The 20,014-nt window shown below is 35.4% G+C and overlaps 1 protein-coding gene across 7 annotated transcripts in view; it reads right to left on the bottom strand.

The window, feature by feature from the left end:
• Window positions 1-20,014, bottom strand: part of MDGA2 (MAM domain containing glycosylphosphatidylinositol anchor 2) — a 795,736-nt gene that overhangs the window by 74,488 nt on the left and 701,234 nt on the right. For all 7 annotated transcript variants that reach the window (XM_074290629.1, XM_074290632.1, XM_074290631.1 and 4 more), the window contains one exon: window positions 19,227-19,357. In XM_074290629.1, the coding sequence (XP_074146730.1) occupies window positions 19,227-19,357 (131 nt within the window). The remainder of the gene's footprint in view (window positions 1-19,226; window positions 19,358-20,014) is intronic.

Genomic DNA, 20,014 nt, shown 5'->3' with positions numbered 1-20,014 from the left:
CCTCCAATCTATGGCCCAAGCTCTAGAAATATGATGGGACTTACACACCCCATAGCATCCTCCCTCATCATGTAAAGTGGAAAGGATGGATAAGCAAATTAAACAGCAACTGACTGAATTGGCATTAGAGCCACAATTGCCCTAGACCAACTGCCTTCCCCTTGCCTTATTAAGAATTAAAACAAAACCCTTGAAGAGATGTGGAATTGTCACTTTATGAATTATTGTATGGTCACCCTTATCCAAAAGGGATTCAAAATTCTTCCTTGTATCCAATATTTGAAACCAAGGATTTGTTTTTAAGGAAATATGTTATGTCTTTACTGTAACATCTGAAAACTTTACAACTAAACAGGCTTATTGCTCAGACTCTTCCCTTAGGATTTCAACAGTGCATGAATTCTAGCTTGGAGATGGGGTCCTGGTTGAGACATGGAAGGAGGACAAGCTGACCCTGAGCTGGAAAGGACTGTTCCAGATCCTCTTGACATCAGATACAGCAGTGCTACATAGGAAAGAAAGTGGACTCAGCATACTAGAATTAAAGGACTGGTGGACTCCAAGGGTGTGGACTTCCCAACTGAATGCGGAGAATAAGCTGAGACAAACATTGAAAAGCAACTGATGTTGCATGTAAAATCTTGATAGCGGTATTGAAGCCTCACTATTAGATAAAATATCTATTACTGACACCTCCCCCTCCTACAAAACATCCTCCATCAATCATAAGAGTTCCTAAAACTTGTACCAATTATGTAACTTTTCCTCCTCTGATGAATTGTGTTAGAAAGAAAAGAACCTGGTATGATACCCTATTTGGTGGTGCTGGAACTGGTTTGGGTATAGTTAATTCAATAGACCTTGAGACCTTGGCCAGCAGACTGCGCAGTGCTGGGCAAGATGTTTCTCAAGCTTTGACTGTAAATGCTCAATAGTTGCCCACGACGATCCTACCCCACCAAAATACGTTAAAATGTCAAGGCCAATTCTTACAAGTTTTTTAATGATACTATTATTACTAGTTTGGGTTTTACTGGAAATATTAGTAAATTATTTAATTGGACCAAATGCTCTTTACAAAATATGTATACCTTGATACAAAAAGAAAATGCTCAGAGATTGTTGCAATGTGGGATTATATGTTTAATATAACAGAAGCATGGAAAAACAATGACCTGAAAATGCTATGTGTACATCTCTTTGGTGTACTGGAATTATTGTGTATTGTCAAGTTAAGATATGGGCTGTTTTGTGTCAATTTCATGTGTTACCTTTTGTCTTGCATAATTACTCTGCTTTACTCATATATATGGAAACTACATAGATTTGAATAATGTAACCCACATAGCCTAAGACAGGGGCCCTGCCATTTTTGGCTGTTTAAGGTACCAAGTGTGGAGGCAGGCCACATAGCCTAAGACAGGCCTTCCACCTATAGCTATTTTTTCACATCTTAGAGAAAAGGGGGAAATGTTGGAGACAGGAGATAATAAAACATTGAGCAACTGTGATAATTGCATCCCACACAAAGGGAAACGTTCCAGGGAGAAACGACCCTGGAGGCCCCACAAAAGGGAATATCCCAGATCTTAATGACCCTGGAGGCCCCAGGGAGGATGTTTAACCACAGGAGTGTCATGAACCCTGCCAGATGGAGATATCTCCTTCTCCTTATCACCCTCGAGCCATAAATTTTGCAAGCAACAAATATAAAAGCTTTCTCTCTCTGCCTAATAAACAGACCTTGACAAGAATTTGCTTGGTCTTGCTCTTCCTTTCTCTCCCGTTTCTCTTTCAGGCTGGGTTCCCCTTGACCCCCGAATAACTAAGTCCCAATGGACGGGACACGTTTATACCTTTAGACTTGTGAAAGGAGTTTACATCTTTAAAGGAGTTTACACCTTTAAAAGGAGCTTGCTCATTGGTCTGTAAGGAGTTTCCACAAGCCCATGGATTACCCACAAGCCCATTCTCTGGGAGGATTTAAGGAGCCAGGATTCAGGAAGAAAAGGATTTGAACTTCTACTGTGGTGCTGACTGAGGACACTTGGACAAGAGCAGATTCACAAGTCTAAAGGAAAAGCCTGCTCATGGAGATTCACAACTAGGATTGACTTCAGGAAACCCACAATCCCACACTTGGAGGCAGAGTCTGATTCATTCCCACGTCTACCTTTACTGTGGCTGGAGACTCCAGAAACCTCCCAAGAAACTTGTTCCCAGAGAAAAGGATTTACAGAAAAGAAACCTCCTCCCAGAGAAGGATTATAATTGAGAGACAAGAGAACATTACATTTTGGCGCCCAATGTGGGGCCAGGACTTTTGCTTATCCTGACTCTAGCTGATTCTGAGCTCTTCAGGGAGCTAGCCCAGACTTTATATTTTAGTGCCTGAACAGGTACAGACAAGATCCTGATTCTAGTGGGAAAGCCTCTGATCCAGATCTCAATGGAAAAGTCTCTCTGACCCAGAAATAAGTGTGAGTAACTAGGAAACTTGGTTAAAGAGCTAAAGTAGAATTTCAGCAAAATGGAGCAAATTTTTAGAAAACAGCCTTCTGTTTCTGTTCAAGGAAAATGCTTAGAGAGCATTATCAAACTTATGAAAAACCAAGAATTGATTGTAATTTTGTAGGAGGTCACTGAACTTTTAAAAATTGTGCAGGTCCTTGTTTTTCTCTGGAAAAAGAATAGGATCTAGAGGAATGGAAATTAGTAGAAGAGCATGTATGTGAACACTACAATTCCAATCCAAACTCAATTTCCAAAGATACACTTCATACATACAATTTAATTCAAGTGGCTTTAAGAAATTATATAAGTGTTAGACTAAAGAAAATTAAGAAGGAGCAAAAGGGGAAGGTGTCAACTAAATTAGGTGAAAAGGATGAATTAAGTAACAATGGAGTTAAGTACAATTCTCAACAACAGGAGCATTTCCCATCTCCTCCCTAAATTAACCCTTCAGGAGTAGAGAAAGAAGGAGGATGGGAAGAGGCAGTGACACAAACAGAATCCCCTGTTAAGCATCCTGTGACAAGATTAGAAAAAGCATTGATTAAGGCTAAGAGTGAGTGACAGGATGTAAATAATTTTATACATGCATATCCTGTGATTGAAGAGATTGACTCTTTAGGTTAAAAACAAAAACAAAAACAGAAGATATACTCCTTTAGATTTGAATAAAATTAAGGATTTGCAAAAAGGTTGCACTATTTATGGGGCTACATCCTCTGATGTTAAAATGTTACTAGATTATTTGTCTTATGAAGTCCTAACCCTGAATGATTGGAAATCCATAGCAAGGGCATGTTTAGAACCTGGACAAAACTTGTTGTGGCTTTTGGAGTTTCATGAATTATGTAGGATTCAAGTCATGCAATAGGGAAACAGGAGTTAACACACAATTCACACAATTTTGACCAACTAGCAGGTGAAGGTCAGTATGGAGAGAATTTAGAACAGATTCATTATCCCATAATAGTATATGAGCAAATTTCTAAGCCTGCAATAAAAGTTTGGGGTTCCCTCCCAGGACAGAAAGATCAAAGGGAAGCTTTCACAAAAATAGAACAAGGTTCCAATGAAACTTTTGTGGATTTTGTGGGACGTTTGCAAACTGCTGTCACAAGAACTATTGGAGAGAATGCAGCTACATAAATAATGACCAGACATCTGGCTATGGAGAATGCCAATGAGGCTTGCAAAAGAATTATATGGGGACTAGACAAAGATGCTTCTTTAGAGGAGATCATAAGATGTTGTGCTACAGTGGGAACAAATACTTTTTAAACCCAGACAATGATGAACATGGAAAGACAGGGTCCCTTCTGGCAAGGGACTTCTAGAGAAACTCATCAATGTTTTCAAAATGGAAAAGTTGGACATCTAAGAGCTCAATATAGATATGGAGATAGAGTGAGAAGACAGGGTGAGAGAAGACCTAAAATACCATGTCCAAAATGTCACAAGGGCTTCCACTGGATCTCTGAATGTAGATTGATCCAGGGAAATGAGAGGCGGAGCCCAGCTCCAAGATATCAATCAAAAGATAGGTGGGGCTTGATGGCAACTGAGGTTACACCCAAAGAGCCTTTAGAAGGTCAGGATTCTGATTTAATCTACCACAGAAAAGCAATCACATGGCAGAAGGGGATTACCTGATAAGTCAGCCAATAAGCAAGCAGATAGCAGAAATGGATTACACTTGGGGAGAATTAAACCAACAGGGCAGAGTCCAGTGCAAACAGCTCCAATGTAATTGCCAGATGATGAGAAGAGATTTAGAAAGTGGTAAACAGAAGGATATTAAATTGTAATTTTCTGATCGTCTCTCAGTTGTAATCCTTCTCTGGGAGGAGGTTTCTTTTCTGTATAATCTTTTCCTCTATGAGCAGGTTTCTTGGGAGGTTTCTAGAGCCTCTAGCTAGCCTCTTCCTCTTCCTGAATCCTGGCTCTGAATCTCCTCCAGCTCTTGTCCTTCCCCAATCCAATTAAATAGGTTAACTGCCTGGGAGAGAGGGTTTGCTTGTATTTAATAGACAGAGAATGAAACAGACAGAGAAGGAAAGAGATGGAGAAGGAAACAGATGGGTGGCAACAAGCACCTGGAGAGAGACAGAAAGAGAAAAACTTCAAAACAAAGGAGAAGATCTAAGAAACATCTGACACTGAAAGAGCATGACTGATAAGGAGACTGTTAAAGATTCCCTAACACAAGATGAGACTATTGTAGGACTTTAAAACTTGCAGGAATTTTTAGATTTCTGGCATATGAACTAATATACAATGGACTTATGGACATGTATAAATTCTCAATTTATGATCATGTTATTTGTTACCTCACTTCCAGCATGTGTTATGTTACTATTTATTTATGTAATTATGTATAATATCTCCCATATTGATGGATTTATGTATACCTGTTTCAAGGTCATGACCACGTTATGTACTAAATCAAGAGAGGGGGAGATGTTAGAATCCTTACTAGGTGCTAAGTCGGTACTTAACAATTCTTTAGCTCAGAGTTCACACCTTTAGTTCAAACCTTTAGACTTGTGAAAGGAGTTTACATCTTTAAAGGAATTTACACCTTTAAAAGGAGTTTGCTCATTGGTCTATAAGGAGTTTTCACAAGCCCATGGCTTACCCACAAGCCCATTCTCTGGGAGGATTTAAGGAGCCAGGATTCAGGAAGAAGAGGATTTGAGATTCTACTGTGGTGCTGACTGGGGACACTTCGACAAGAAGCAGCCAAATCTTGAGTGACCCTTATTGTGGCACCTTGGTATTTGAATTGTTTTTTTTCCTGGCTGCTTGTAATATTTTTTCCTTAGTTTTATAGTTCTGAAATTTGGCCACAATATTCAGTGGAGATTTTTTTGTTTTGTTTTGTTTTTTTAAGGGTCTTTTTCAGAAGGTGTTCGATGAATTCTTTCAATGCCTATTTTACCTTCTGGTTCTATTACCTCTGGGCAGTTCTTTTTGATAATTTCCTGTAAAATAGTATGTAGGCTCTTTTTTTCATCATAATTTTCGGGAAGTTCAATAATTCTCAGATTGTCTCTCCTAGATCTATTTTCCAGGTCTGGCCTTTTGGCACATAGATAGTTGACATTTTTCTCCAGATTTTCATTTTTTTGGTTTTGCTTGACTGATTCTTGGTGTCTCAAAGAATCATTCATTTCTATTTGTTCAGTTCTGATTTTTAATGAGTTATTTTCTTCATTATCTTTTTTTACTTCTTTTTGTATGTGTCCAATTGAGTTTTTAAATGAGTTGTTTTGCTCTATGGATTTTTTTTTCCATTTCACTAAATTTGTTTTTTAGTGAGTTATTTTCTTTTTCCAATTCACAAATCTTACTTTCTTGGGAATTCTTTATCTTTTCCAATTCACAGATCCTACTTTCCTGTGATTTCTTTACCTTTCCCAATTCCCTAATTCTGTTTCCCTACACTTCCTATGAATTCTTTACCTTTTCCAATTCACATTTCAGGAGGTTGTTACTCTCTTGCATAGCTTCTCTTTCCTTTCCCCATTTTTCTTCTGACTCTCTTTTCAGATTTTTAATAGTCTCTTCTAGGAGAGCATTATTTGGGGTATTGTCTGGAGGCTGTCTGCTCTTAATCTCCTTGGGGTTGGAAACCTGTTCTTTTTCTGCATAGACGCTGTCAATCGTTTTCTTCATTTTTTACTCTTTTTTTTTAAGCCTTCAGGGTCTGCCTTCAGTGCACCAGCTTCCTCTGCAAAGCAAGGATGGGTTTATGAACAGTATCTGTCCTCTCAATGGGCTGCTAGGAATGGCCGAGCTGCAGGAGGGCTCTGGGCAGAGCTCCACGCTGAAGTGAGTATGCCTGGGTATCATGGCCAGGCTGTGTATGTGCCCTGCAAGGATCCCCGCTGTGAGGATTAGTGACCGACTTGGGGCTAGAGGTTAAGGAGCAAAGGTATCACTGCCCCCCCTCCCCCACAAATGCCTACTTTGAGTATTAGCAGTTGTCCTATCCCTCACTGCACCGGAAGTGTCTCTGCCTGGGGAATGCAGTCAAGCTGGGGAAATTCCACTACCCCAGGCCAAGCCCCTCACTGTGCAGATGAGAGACTGCCCTGGGCTGTGCCCCTGTTGGGTATGACTGCCCCCCAACAAGAGTCCCTATTTGCAGAATGCCATGAAGAGCTGTGTTATGGTCTGTGCTGAGTCACTTCCAGTCCTGGGTGGGCGCAGCCATATCATCTCAGTCTTTGGCATCCCTCAGAGTACCCACTACCCTAGGCTCCAATTTCTCTGCTGGTCTACTACTCCACCACCAAATCAAAGCAGTCAGGCTATGGCAGAGAGCTCTATGTAAACGCTCCAACCCCAGAGGCCTCCCCGCTCCTGTTTCTATCCCTGTTCTGAGCTGGTCTACTCCCACCACCTGAGGTCAAACCTTTTCTGGTGATATTCCAGATTCTCTTCAGCTGGTAAATTGTACTTCCAAACTTCAAAGGTTTTACCAGTCAAGTGCTGTTTTTGAGGCTGAATTAAATAATTGGTAGTAAGGGAATTAGAGAATTTAAAAAGTTCTGTCTTGCTTCTTTGCCATCTTGGCTCTGCCCCCTAATAAAATTATTTTTAAGGAGTTTTTTTCAGATAATTTCTGTATTTTCTTTTCCAAACTTTCTTGTAATATTCTCATTTCCTTTACCCATTTTTCTTTTAACTCTATTTTAAGATCCTCCTTGAATTCTTCCAAGACAGCAGGGACCAAGTCATATCACCCTTTGGGGCTTCATCTGGAGATAATTTTCCTTTAGGATTCTTAGGGTTTGAAGTATGTTCTTCTCTTTCTCCATATATATATATATACATACATATATATATATATATATATACATACATATATATATATATATATATATATTCCCCCCCCCCAGGGTTCTTTTAGCTTTTTTGTTCATTTTCTTAAATGGTTGAGATCTGCTATTAGGGAAAAAGGGGGAGATTGATCTAAGCTTCTTCTACAGCTAACAGCAGTTTTAGGCCACTGTGGGCCAGCGCTGAAGTTTCTTCCTGCACAGGGTGGATGTGACCCAGTCCCACATTATTCCTAGAGTTTAGTCTTTAGAGCTTCATTATTTGGCCTTTGTATTTTTGTTGAAAATTTCACAGCTAATCTGCTGGTCCACTGGCTTTCAACAAGGACAGAGTAGCCAACTGCTGTAGATTCCCTGGCATACTGGGCCCCTGGTCCATGCCTGCACTCAGCCACTCCCCCACCATTCCCCTTCTCCCCCCCCCCCCACCTCCCGCATGATTGAAAGAAACCTTTTCTGAAGTTCTTTTAAAATATCTTCTGCTAGAAATTTGTTTTGTCACTCCAAAACAAGTTCAGAGACTTGATCTGGTGTTGATCTGAAGGATGCCAGAGTAAGCTAAGAAAAAAATCATGTCTATTCTCCACCATCTTGGCTCGGCCCCAAGAACCTAACTACAGAAAATTATTACTCTGACAAGGAAAATTAAGACAAAAAACTCAGAATATGACAACAATGGCAAAACACCTATGGGAAAAAACCCAGAAAAAAGGAAGTGGTTTTAAGCCCCAAAAGAATTCATGGAATATGAGCTTAAAAATCACATAAGGGAGGTTAAAAAAATAGGAAAAATAAATCTTATGCAAGAGAATTATGAAAAAAAAGTCAACAGCATGAAAAAATTGCTTGAAAAAGTAGGATTAAATTAATGGAAAAGAAAATAAAAAGCTAACTTAAGAAAACAATTCTTTAAAAGCTAGAATTGATCACCTGCAGGCTAATGACTCTATAAGATATCAAGAATCAGTCAAATTCAAAAGTGTGAAAAAAATTAAAGAAAATATAAAATACCTCATTGGAAAAACAACTGACCTGGAAAATAGATCCAGTGAAAGTGTCAGGATCACTGGACTACCTGAAAATTCTACTTTAAAAAAAGGACTTAAACAGCATTTTTCAAGAAATATCTAGAAAAACTGTTTGCATCCTGGAACCAGAGAGTAAAATAGGCATTGAAAAAATCCACTAATCACCTCAGGAAAGAGATCCAAAATAAAAAATAAAAATAAAAATAAATAAAATAAATAAAAACAAAAACAAAAACAAAAACAAAACCAAAAACAAACAAACAAAAAAAAAAAACAAGAAACACTATAGTCAAACTTCAGAATTATCATTCCAAAGAAAAAATATTTAAAGTAGTCCAAAAGAAGAAATTTAAATATTGGGGAGCTCAAACCATTTGGTGATTGCAATATTAATATGTTATTCCTAGAAAGCAAAGGAATTTTACACCAAGAATCACATATCTGGCTAAATTGAGCATAATACAATAAGGGGGAAAATGGTCATTTAATGACAAAGGATTTCAAGCTTGCATAAGAAGACTAGAATATTTTTTTAATTGATTTCCAAAATCAAGACCCAAGAATCGTGAACAGTGAAAAAAATAGAAGGGATTCAATAGAACTAAACTGTTTACATCCTTATATGAGAAGATGACACTTGTAATTCTTAAAAGTTGTATCAGTTTATGTGCATATCCTTTGATCTAGCAATGTTTGTATTGGACCTATATCCCAAAGAGATCTTAAAGGAGAAGGATCCACATGTGCAAAAATGTTTATGGCAGTCCTTTTCATAGTAGCAAGAAAATGGAAATTGAGTTGATGCCCATCAGTTGGAGAATGGCTGAATAAGTTATGGCATATGAATGCTATGGAATATTATTTTCTATAAGAAATGATCAAGAGGATGATTTCAGGGGATCCTGGGGAGACTTACATGAACTGATGCTAAGTGAAAGGAGCAGAACCAGGAGATCATTGTATTTTGAATGTGACTCTTTCCAACAATGAGATGATTGATGCCATTTCCAATGATTTTGTGATGAAGAGAACCATCTACACTCAGAGAGAGGACTGTCAAAACTGAATGAGGATCACAACATAACATTCTCACTCTTTTTGCTCTCTCAAAACTAGATAAATTGAGCTACAAAGCAAATAAAGAAAAAAAGTTAAGGAGGTAAATAGCATATTAGAAAAGGTGTATGAATGAGCTTTGGAGAAAATTGGATATAGAAAGTTCATTTTTTTCTTGTAGGTTCATGGAACCTCCAACCTCCAATCAAACCTATACAAAAAACCTATACAAAATATATATTAGGCATAAAGACCTCAAAATAAAAGGCATAAAGGCAGAAATAGTAAATATCTTTTTCAGATAATGAAGATATAAAAATTATGTTAAATAAAAGGCCAAGGGAAAATAGACCAAAAACTAATTGGAAACTAAATAACTTATGTAGAGGGCCGCAAATAGTGGGGGAACTTTGGGTAAAGTATAAGATCCTTCAGCCCAGAGGGAATCTGCTGACAATATCTGGTTTGCCTTCCCACTTCTCTTTGGTGGTCTCATCCTTCCTGAAAAGTCAAGGAGGGCATGACCACATGTCTTCTACCTAATGCAAGGGATACTTACAGTAAGAGGCATTTACATAGCAGGGTGTTATTGTTGTTGATATAATGGTTCTGTAGTTGGCATATGCTTATTGTGCTGTGATGATGTAATCATACTGAAATATTTAAGGGCTGAGAGGATTGGAAACAGAGGCATTTCATTTTTGACCATTTTACCATCCTTGTAAGTCTTCTGCCTTCTTCACTCCAACTCAGACCAAGGCTAGTCCCGAGATCCTCCAGAGAGCTAGTCTAGATGGTATATTTTGGTACCCCAGTGTGGGGGCTCTAGAAAGCATAGTACATTTTGTCATGCCTACTTGGGGGCTCTAGAAGGACACTACATTTTGGTGCCCAAATAGGGACATCCAGAAGGACACTATATTTTGACGCCCAACATGGGATACCAAATGTGGGGCCCTAGACATGAGGTTCTGGACATGAGGCCCTACACTCAGCAGCATGACTGATGTTAATCATAAGCTCATGGAGAAGTGCCTGTGACCTGGAAATAGGGCAAGTACAAAAATAGACACCTTCGTTTTTCAGCCGAAATTGGGCAAATATTAACAAAAAAGCCTATGGAAGCTCTTGGAGAATTGATCTGCCCCTTCACTTAGGCATAGTCCTTAACAATTCCCCATTTTTTATTTTATGGAAACTCAATTATTTTCCCCACATACACACACAGCATGGCCAGTAAGTTCACATGTCTGAGTCCACATGCCAGGGAGTGCAAACAGCACTATAGCAGGTGTTGAAGCTTGTGAAATGTCATAGAGGCGAACTTTCAAATGGAGAAGAGAAAAGACTTTTCCTTAAGTCTCTCTTCAGTGTCCTGGTTAAGCCCTTTTATGTGTTTGCCTATTTAATTACCCTGATTAAAAAAGTCTTACTGGGTCTCTTCTCCCTTTCCTTCCCTGTAGGTTACCAAAGAAACTCTGGGAGGATCCTACTGATAAATAGCTCTTGAACACTACTGCTTCTTTGTTTGTTGTGTTTCTTATGTCCCACATTTGGGCACTATATGTTGTGATACAGGAGCCACCTGCCAGTGGCTGCTAAAAGTCTAATCCAGACCTGTAGAATGGATTTCTTCATGTGAGAGGATGATGAGGATACAAGGAGACTGAGAGGAAGTTGCATTCTCTGACCTCTCTCCTCTTCTCTCCAATTTATTTCATTCCCAATCCACAAGGAACATCTGTGTTAGTAAAGGCTGCTTTGAAACTTCTTCAAGTGTTACGATTCACAGCTGTGGAGGGTTTCGAAGAATTGACCTGCCCCATCACTTAGGCATAGTCCTTAACAGTACACTTAAAGAACCCTAGAGAATTAACTAAAAAACCTACTAGAAACAATACACAATTTGAGCAAAGTTGAAGGATACAAAATAAAGCCACATAAATCATCAGCATTTTTATATATTACCAACAAAGTCTAACAGCAAGAGATACAAAAAAAAATTCCATTTAAAATAAATGTTGATAATATAAAATGTTTGGGAATTTACCTGCCAAGGCAAAGTCTTATAGTTGTGTTCTTATATGAACAGAACTATAAAACACTTTCTACACCAATAGAGTAAGATCTAAACAATTGGAAAAAAAAATCAAGTGCTCTTGGATAGACAGAGTGAATACAATTAAAATTACAATACTGCCTAAATTGATCTACTGATTTAGTGATATAACAATCAAACTCCCAAGAAATTATTTTATGTATATATAACAAATAATAACAAAGTTCGTCTGGAAGAACAGTCAAGAATTTCAGGGGAATTGATGCAAAAAAATATAAATGAAGGTGGCCTAGCTGTACTAGATCTAAAACTATATTATAAAGCATTTGTACTGGCTAGGAAATAGAGTAGTCAATTAATCAGTGAAGTGTAGATTAGGTTCACAGGACAAAATAGTCCACTAGTAATCTAGTGTTTCAAAAACTCCAGCTTTTGTGATAAGAACTCACAATTTACAAAAACAGCTGGGAAAAGTGGAAACTAGTATGTCAGAAACTAGATACTAATTCACACCTAACATGGTATGCGATGATAAGGACAAAATGGGTTTGTGATGTAGACAAAAAGAGTGATATTATAAACAAATTAGAAGAATATAAGATACTTTAGCTCTCAGATCTGTGGAGGAGGAAGGAATTTGTTACCAAAGCAGAACTAGAGATCATTTTTGATTACAAAATAGATAATTTTGATTACATTAAGTTAAAAAGTGTTTGTATAAACAAAACTAATACAGATAAGATTAGAAGGGAAGCAATAAACTGGAAAAAACATTTTTAAAGACCTCATTTCTAAAATATGTAGAGAACTGATTCATATATTTAAGAATGCAAGCCATTTTATCAGAGGAAGAAATTGAAACCATTTCTATTTGTATGAAAAGGTGCCTTAAATCATTACTGATCAGCCTAAGGCAAATTAAAACAACTCTGAGATATCACTATACACTTTTCAGATTGGCTAAGATGACAGGAAAAAATAATGAGGAATGTTGGAGGGGATGTGGGAAAACTGGGAAAATAATACATTGAATATGTCATTGTGAAGTGATCCAACCATTTTCAAGAGCAATTTGGAATTAAACCCAAAGAGTTATCAAACTGGGCATACCCTTTGATCCAGCAGCATTTCTACTAAGATTATATCCCAAAGAGATCTTAAAGGAGAGAAAGAGATTTACATGTACAAAAATGTTTGTGTCAGCCCTTTTTGTAATGGTAAGAAACTGGAAACTGAGTGGATGCCCATCAGTTGGAGAATGGCTGAATAAGTTATGGAATATTATTGTTCTCTAAGAAACAATCAACAGGATTTTGCTGAAGCAAAGCCTGGAGAGACTTACATGAACTGATGCTAAGAGAAATGAGCAAAATCGGGAGATCATTGTACATGACAACAAGATTATATGATGATCAATTCTGATGGAAGTGGCTCTCTTCAACCATAAGATGATTCGGACCAGTTCCAATGATCTTGTAATGAAGAGAGAAAAAGGACTATGGGTTCATAGCATAGTGTGGTTCATAACATAGCATTTTCACTCTTTTTGTTGTTTGCTTGCGTTTTATTTTCTTTCTGATTTATTTTTCCAGTTTGATTTGATTTTTTTGTGCAGCAAGGTAATTGTGTAAATATGTATGCATATATTGGATTTAACATATATTTCTGCAACCTTTAACATATCTTTGACTGCTTTCCATCTAGGGGAGTGGGTTCAGGAAGGGGGGGCAAATTGGAAAACAAAGTTTTGCCAGGGTGAATAAAGAATTGAGACTTCTTTATATAATGTAAGTTCACTCTAATTAATATGAGGACTAAGAACTAAGATATAGACCCGTGAGAATGTAATTGCTCTGTGAACTTTGTGACCTGGCTCAAGCTAACAGATCTGGATAACAATTCTGGGAACTAGCCCCTCCTGGAACGGCTTATGCTCAAAGAGACATGGCTACTATCTTCCTGCATAACATTGTCAAAATATGATCTAAAATAGTCTTTCCTTGCTCCAACTCATAAACCTTTCATGTAAACATTTGATGAATTGACTTGTCTTGCATCCTAAGTCACATAACTGCTATATGTGCAGAATTTTATTGTTAAATCAGTTAGCCGAATGTCTTCTTTGTTTAAAGTCTTATGTAAATTAGCAAGCCCTAAGTTTTCTCAGACCTCACCCATGGAGATGAAGATCTGCCGGGGAAATTTCCCTATTTGAGCCTCAAAGGCTGCTGAAATGGGGTTCCCCAGCCAAGACTGTAAGAGAGTTGATGCTCCCTCGAATTAGTGATGTTTTCTTTATCTTTTTTCTACTGTCCTTATTATTAATCCTTTCTTTAATATTTTGTTATTTCTTTTATTGGATGTTACTGTAAGCAATCTATTCCTTGCATTGTATGATTAAATTTTACTTTTACTTTTGACTATGGTGTGAGAGCGTCATTTATAGAAGCGAATCCAAACTATATATTAAAATCACAAAACACAGGGTTAATGTGGAAGTCTTATCCATGCATATGTTATGTGTTGAATATGATGGCATGATTACCTAAAAATAAAGTCAAGAAGATGACTTGAGGAGAAGAATGCATTGGGAAAAGTGGAAAGAGGGATTTAGAATAGGATAAATTAACTGACATGAAAGAAGTCTAAAATATATTTTTACAGTGGAAGGCAATATAGGAAAATGGGAGTGGGGAGCACATGAACCTTACACTCATCTGAATTGATTTTTGGATGTAGATATCTATCTTATCACACAGGAAAGTAAAAGAGGAAGGAGATAAGAGAAGGGAATACTTATGAAGAGAGGGAAGATTGGGCAAAGTTTAAGAGTCATAAGTAAAGACATGAAAGAGACATACACACACACACACACACACACACACACATAGAGACAGAGACAGAGGTAAAGAGACACAGAGAAATACAGAGGCAGAGAGACTCAGAGGAACACAGAGAAAGACAGAGACAGAAAGAAACAAAAAGAGAGGAGGTGAGAAGGAGAAAAAGAAAGAGAGGGAGAGACAGAGGGAAAGAGATAGAGCAGGTAAAATGTGGGGAATATATTATTGGTGATCATTAATGTGAAAAACGTAAGTTTCTCTTCCCAATTCTCAAATACAATGAAAACTGAGGTCATATTTTAGAAATAAGACCCATTCCTTAATTTATAAATAGTCAAGAATATGAACAGTTTTCAGAAAAAGTAATTAGAGCTATCTCTAGTCACATAAAAGAGCTCTAAATCACTATTGATCAGAAAACTGCAAATTAAAGTAACTCAAATAATATGACAAAAAAGGAAATGATAAATGTTGAAGAGCATATGGAAAATTAAAATATTAATATACTGTTGGTAAAAATTGTATATTGAATCAAACTATTCTGAAGAGTGATTTTTAGCCTCCTCAGGGCTATAAAACTATGTGCATTTTTTTTATCAAACAATACCACAGTATTCCAAAAAGACGCTTTAATAAAGAAAAAGGACCTTTGTGCACAAAAATATTTACAGCAGCTCTTTTAGTAGTGGCAAAGAACTGGTAATTGAGGGGATGCCCATTAATTGGGAAATGGCTGGACAAATTTTTTCATATCATTGGGATGAAATGCTATTGTGCTATAAGAAATGATAAGCAAGATGCTATCAGTAAATGAATGTAAAGAGGCAGAAGTACTAACCAAAAATTTTGTAGGCCACAATGCAACAACAACAAAAAAAGATTACTTTCTGGGACTACAAGAAGAAGATAACAACCTAAAGAAGACAATAATTAAGACTAAATTTTATTCCAAAAATATAAATTAATAGAATAAAAATAAAAGTGTTAGTAAACCAAAAAAGGTTTAAAAATAAGAAAACAAAAATAAGTAAAGAAACTCCAATAAGAAAAAAGCAAGGAAACATTGAAAATCAGAGGAAAAATAAACTGAAAACCTAACAGATTATTGAAATGCTAAACAAATACATCAGTTCTTTTAAAAGGCCAACAGAATAGATAACCTTTATCCAATTTGATTAAAAAGAAAGAAAAAAAAAATCAAATGATCAAAAAAGCAGATGAAAAAGATGAAATCACAACATAGCCAGAAGATATAAAAATAATGAACAAAAGTTACTATATGCTGAGAAAATGCCCAAATGGAGTTTCTTGTTCTAAGAATGGTAAGGACATCAGTATCACTGGATTGAAGAATATATGTTAAAGAATAGGTGTCAGGAGATTGGAAAGATGTGACATGTATGTGTGAGTGTGTGTATTGCCTAGCTTATGAAGGGATTTAAATGCCAAAATAGAGAATTTTGTATTTTGTCCTAGGGGCAATAGGGAGCCCCTTATTAGTTGAGTTAAAGATGACATACTTGGACTTGTGGTTTAGGAAAAAGTGGAAAAAAACAAGAGTTCAAAGTGTCCCCAAACCCCTTCCTTTTTTTTCCCCTTCTTTTCTACTTTGTTGGGTAAGATAGAAAAATAAACCTGTATGTATTTCCATCCTTGAAACAATTGTATGAAAGTTTTGTTCAAATCTTGCCCTACTTCCCCCATTTTCTTCTCTAAAAGCAACATGTAAGGTAATTTCTCTTCTTTTCTTTTTCCTCTTCTTTCCCCCTTCTCCCAGTGCATCCATCCATTTTTCTTAATTCTTCCATTTTTTTAGGTCAAGCATGTTTGCTATTTACGGAGACTTCTATCTGCCCTAATAATGATAAAATTTTTTAGTTCATATGTCATCTCAAATAATTTTTTTTACTCCTCTTGAGTCTTGGCTTTGAATGCCAACTTTTCTATTCAAGTCCTGGCTTTTCATTAGGAATGCTTGGAAGTTCTCTGTTCCATTAAATGTCTATTCTTCTTAAGAATTATACTCAGTTTTGCATGTAAGTTATTTTTGGTTGTTATCCTAGTTCATTTGCCCTCTGAAAAATCCAGGTTCTTTTAATATGGAAGCTGTTAAATCCATGATATCTGAATGGTTTCTACCTGGCTGGTTTCAGAGTTCTGGACTTTGGCTATAATATTTCTTGGAATTTCATTTTAGTATCTCAAATAGTTATCCATGTATTCCTTCAATTTTTACTTTAGCTTCTTGTTGCTAAATGTTAGGGTAGATTTTGTTTATAATTTCTTGAAAAGTAATGAAAAAAATTTATCATCGTTTCAGATAATTAAATAATTTTAAATGATCACTCCTTGATCTCTTTTCTAGGTAATTTGTTTTTTAATGAGATATTTCACATTTTCTTTTTTTCCCATTATTTTGACTTTGTTTTATTTTTTTCTTTATTAGTTATGGAATCCTTATCTTCCACTTGTCAAATTTTCCATTTTATGGATTTTTTTTCTTCTGTGAATTTTTGTTGTTTTTGTTTTATTAACATGGGTAATTTTTCAAAATGAGCCTTGCAAAACTTTTGGCTCCAAATTTTTCCCTCCTAACTTCTACTTTCTCTCCTAGATGGCAGGTAGTCCAATACATGTTAAATATGTTAAAATATATGTTAAATCCAATGTATGTATAGATATTTATAAAGTTATCTTGCTGCTTCTGTGAATTTTTGTACCATTCTATTTTTTAAGGTGATATTTTCTTCAGTATTTGTGTACCTTTTAAAAACCAAATGACTAATTCTTTTTTTTTTTTTTTTTTTTGGTAATTTTCTTTTATCACACTCATTAATTTTCCTATTCTTTCTTCTTCCTTTCTGATTTATTTTCTTTGATATTCCATGAATTATTGTTAGGCTTGTATTCTATTAGCATTTTTCTTTGAAGCTTTTCTTGTGTATGTTTTCTTCTAAATTTGTATTTTTATCTTCCCTTTTGCCATAATAACTTTTAATTTTTTTTTGTTTGTTCATTTTTTTCAAGCCATTTCTTGCCTTTTAATTTTATGCTAAAGGTTGGACTTTGTTCCTGGGGCAAGGTTGGAGACAATGTCCCAAACTTCAGACTTTTTCATATTGTTGTTTTCAGAGTTATTTCTGGGAGTCTGTAAGCTTTTAGTATTTTCAAAGTAGTGTGATCTGGAGAGAAATGTGGTTATTACCTTCTTGTTCTGCATTCTATTCTTTACCATGTCTTTCCCCTACAACCACAACTAAAAGTACTTCTGGAACTTTGATATGGTTTCCTTGTTCCCTGAAGCTGCAAGTTCTAGTGCTCCTCTCCAACTTGGAATGGCAAGTGGGAACTGTTTATGGGAAATGAGACAGTATCCTGCACCTAGTACCAGTAAAGGGTCCTATGTCACCTTTTTTTGACCAGTTTTGCGACTCCTTTATCCTCTCTAGAATGAGAGGTCCCAAAGCTGCTGCTCCCTCTGGAGCCCTCGATTGTTGCTGTTGTTATTATATATGCTCTGGGATAACATCTACCCATTTTGATTACCTAAATTGTCTTAAGTTTAAAAAAAAATCTCATTCTTACCTTTTGTTTCCTTTGCCACTCTATAATTCAATTTGATGCATTATTTTAAACTTGTCTGAAGGAGAATGTTGGGAGAGTTCAGGTGAGTTGCTGCCTCTATGCTACCCTCTTGGACTCTGCCTCCCAAAGTAAGTGAAATATGTGTGTATATACATACATACAAATAACACATACACATGTGTTTTACATACATGTGTTCCTTCATATATAATCTACACACATATATGTAGATAATATTATGTATCTTTAGCTCCCCCTATAATTTTCTAAATTATTTGGTGTTGTAAACTTAGGTTTTAGAACTGGTCAGGAAGAAAACAAAAATATAACTATGGGATCATATTTTCAAAACCAAAATCTATTAAATAAGGTATTTTTTAATAAACTAATCATCAACAAATAGAAAGATGCTTAAATCACAATTATATAATTTGAACATAGAAAAAAGAAATTATCTTCTATTATGAAATTTTAATAGTAAACTAGCACAAATGACAAGTGTACAGAAATATGCCATTTATGACAAATAAAGGTAATGCTATTAACTGAATATTTTCAAAATAATGTGATAAAATGTAATTGAAGTGATTTATTCTGATCTGAATTTTCTTCTTAAGTTCATCATGCTATCACTTAGTTATTTCATAGTTATTTTTGTCTTATTACCCTGAATAAGACATTTTATCTGTGCTTTTTAAAATGTCTGAGCTGTTATTTGAGACTGACCTTAGATAACTACCATACTGGAAAATAGCTGATATTATTTTGTAAACAAAGCATTGCTTGAAAAACAAAACTTCCAGCATTAAAATGTGTTATTTGCAAAAGAGAATGATTTGTATTTGTTAAGGGCATATAACAGTTATGTAACCAAAATTAAAACAAGTGACTTCCAAAATTATTATTCATTTTCCAATATTACAGGAGTTATACTGCCATTTAGCAGGGTGTATAGGATGAAATTGGAAATATATGAATATATCACAACTCAATTCACACATCATGTTTTATAAATTGATATTATGTTCTAATTCTATTCAAATTTTGATTATAATAGACAAACATTATAGACATAATGCATAAGTAATTAAGGTTAGTGTCAATAAAAATAAAGGTGGAGACTCATGCCTTCATATGGAACATTTTAATATAATTTGAAACTTTTCAAAGTAGCAAATACAGATATTTTTTATACTGATACCCAAGAACAAGCAGGTATTTTTTCAATGTGTGATGGAAGCATTTTAACTATCCTTATGCTTCTATCCATTGTTGGGAATGACTATTCTTTTCTTACCTGAAATGAAGTTATTGGATATATATTAACATGGGCCTCATTCCAGTGCTGTCCTTTATTTCCACTTGAAGACCATAATGGATTTTCTATTGTAGTTTGGCCTTTTAAACGTAGATAAACATTTAAAACACCTAAAAATAACAATAAGATTTTATTTTCCACAGTTTATATAAGACGTAGTAAGGAATTATAATTATATGGTTTATATTTATTTTATTTCTGTTTGCATATCTTTAAAGAATGAAGATATAAAGATGTTTTTTTAAATTGTGGAATATCTTGTATGAAGTGATGCAGAGAAAAGCAATCACACACACACATATATATTACATATACATATTAATATGTATAAATATATGTAATATATATATATATATTCCAGTTATACAAATCATGATTATAGCATAGAGTAAGAAAAATAAAATGTAGATTGTCACTCTTACCTTTTGTTACCTGTTGTTAAAGTTAAAACACACATTATTACATAATTTAAGAAAATATAATTTACAAAAGTGCATATGGGTCAAAACGTTATTTTATGTTTTTTAAATCTTTTTCAGAAAGTATACAAATTAGGGTTGGTTTTTTTTGAGTTTTTTTGGTTTAACACCTATGTTAAAATGAATCAATAAAAACAAAAACAATTTACACAAGAAAACTTCAAAGTCCATAGTAATCATTCTTTGAATTCAAAACACTTAGTATACCATTCATTAACATTAATTATTTCAGATAATTTATCCAGATATACATTTATCAAAATTGCACCTATATATTTCATGTTTCAA

The sequence above is a fragment of the Sminthopsis crassicaudata genome, chromosome 2, assembly GCF_048593235.1.
Source record: "Sminthopsis crassicaudata isolate SCR6 chromosome 2, ASM4859323v1, whole genome shotgun sequence".
Taxonomy (NCBI): Eukaryota; Metazoa; Chordata; class Mammalia; order Dasyuromorphia; family Dasyuridae; genus Sminthopsis; species Sminthopsis crassicaudata.
This window is presented reverse-complemented; position numbering and strand designations above follow the sequence as displayed.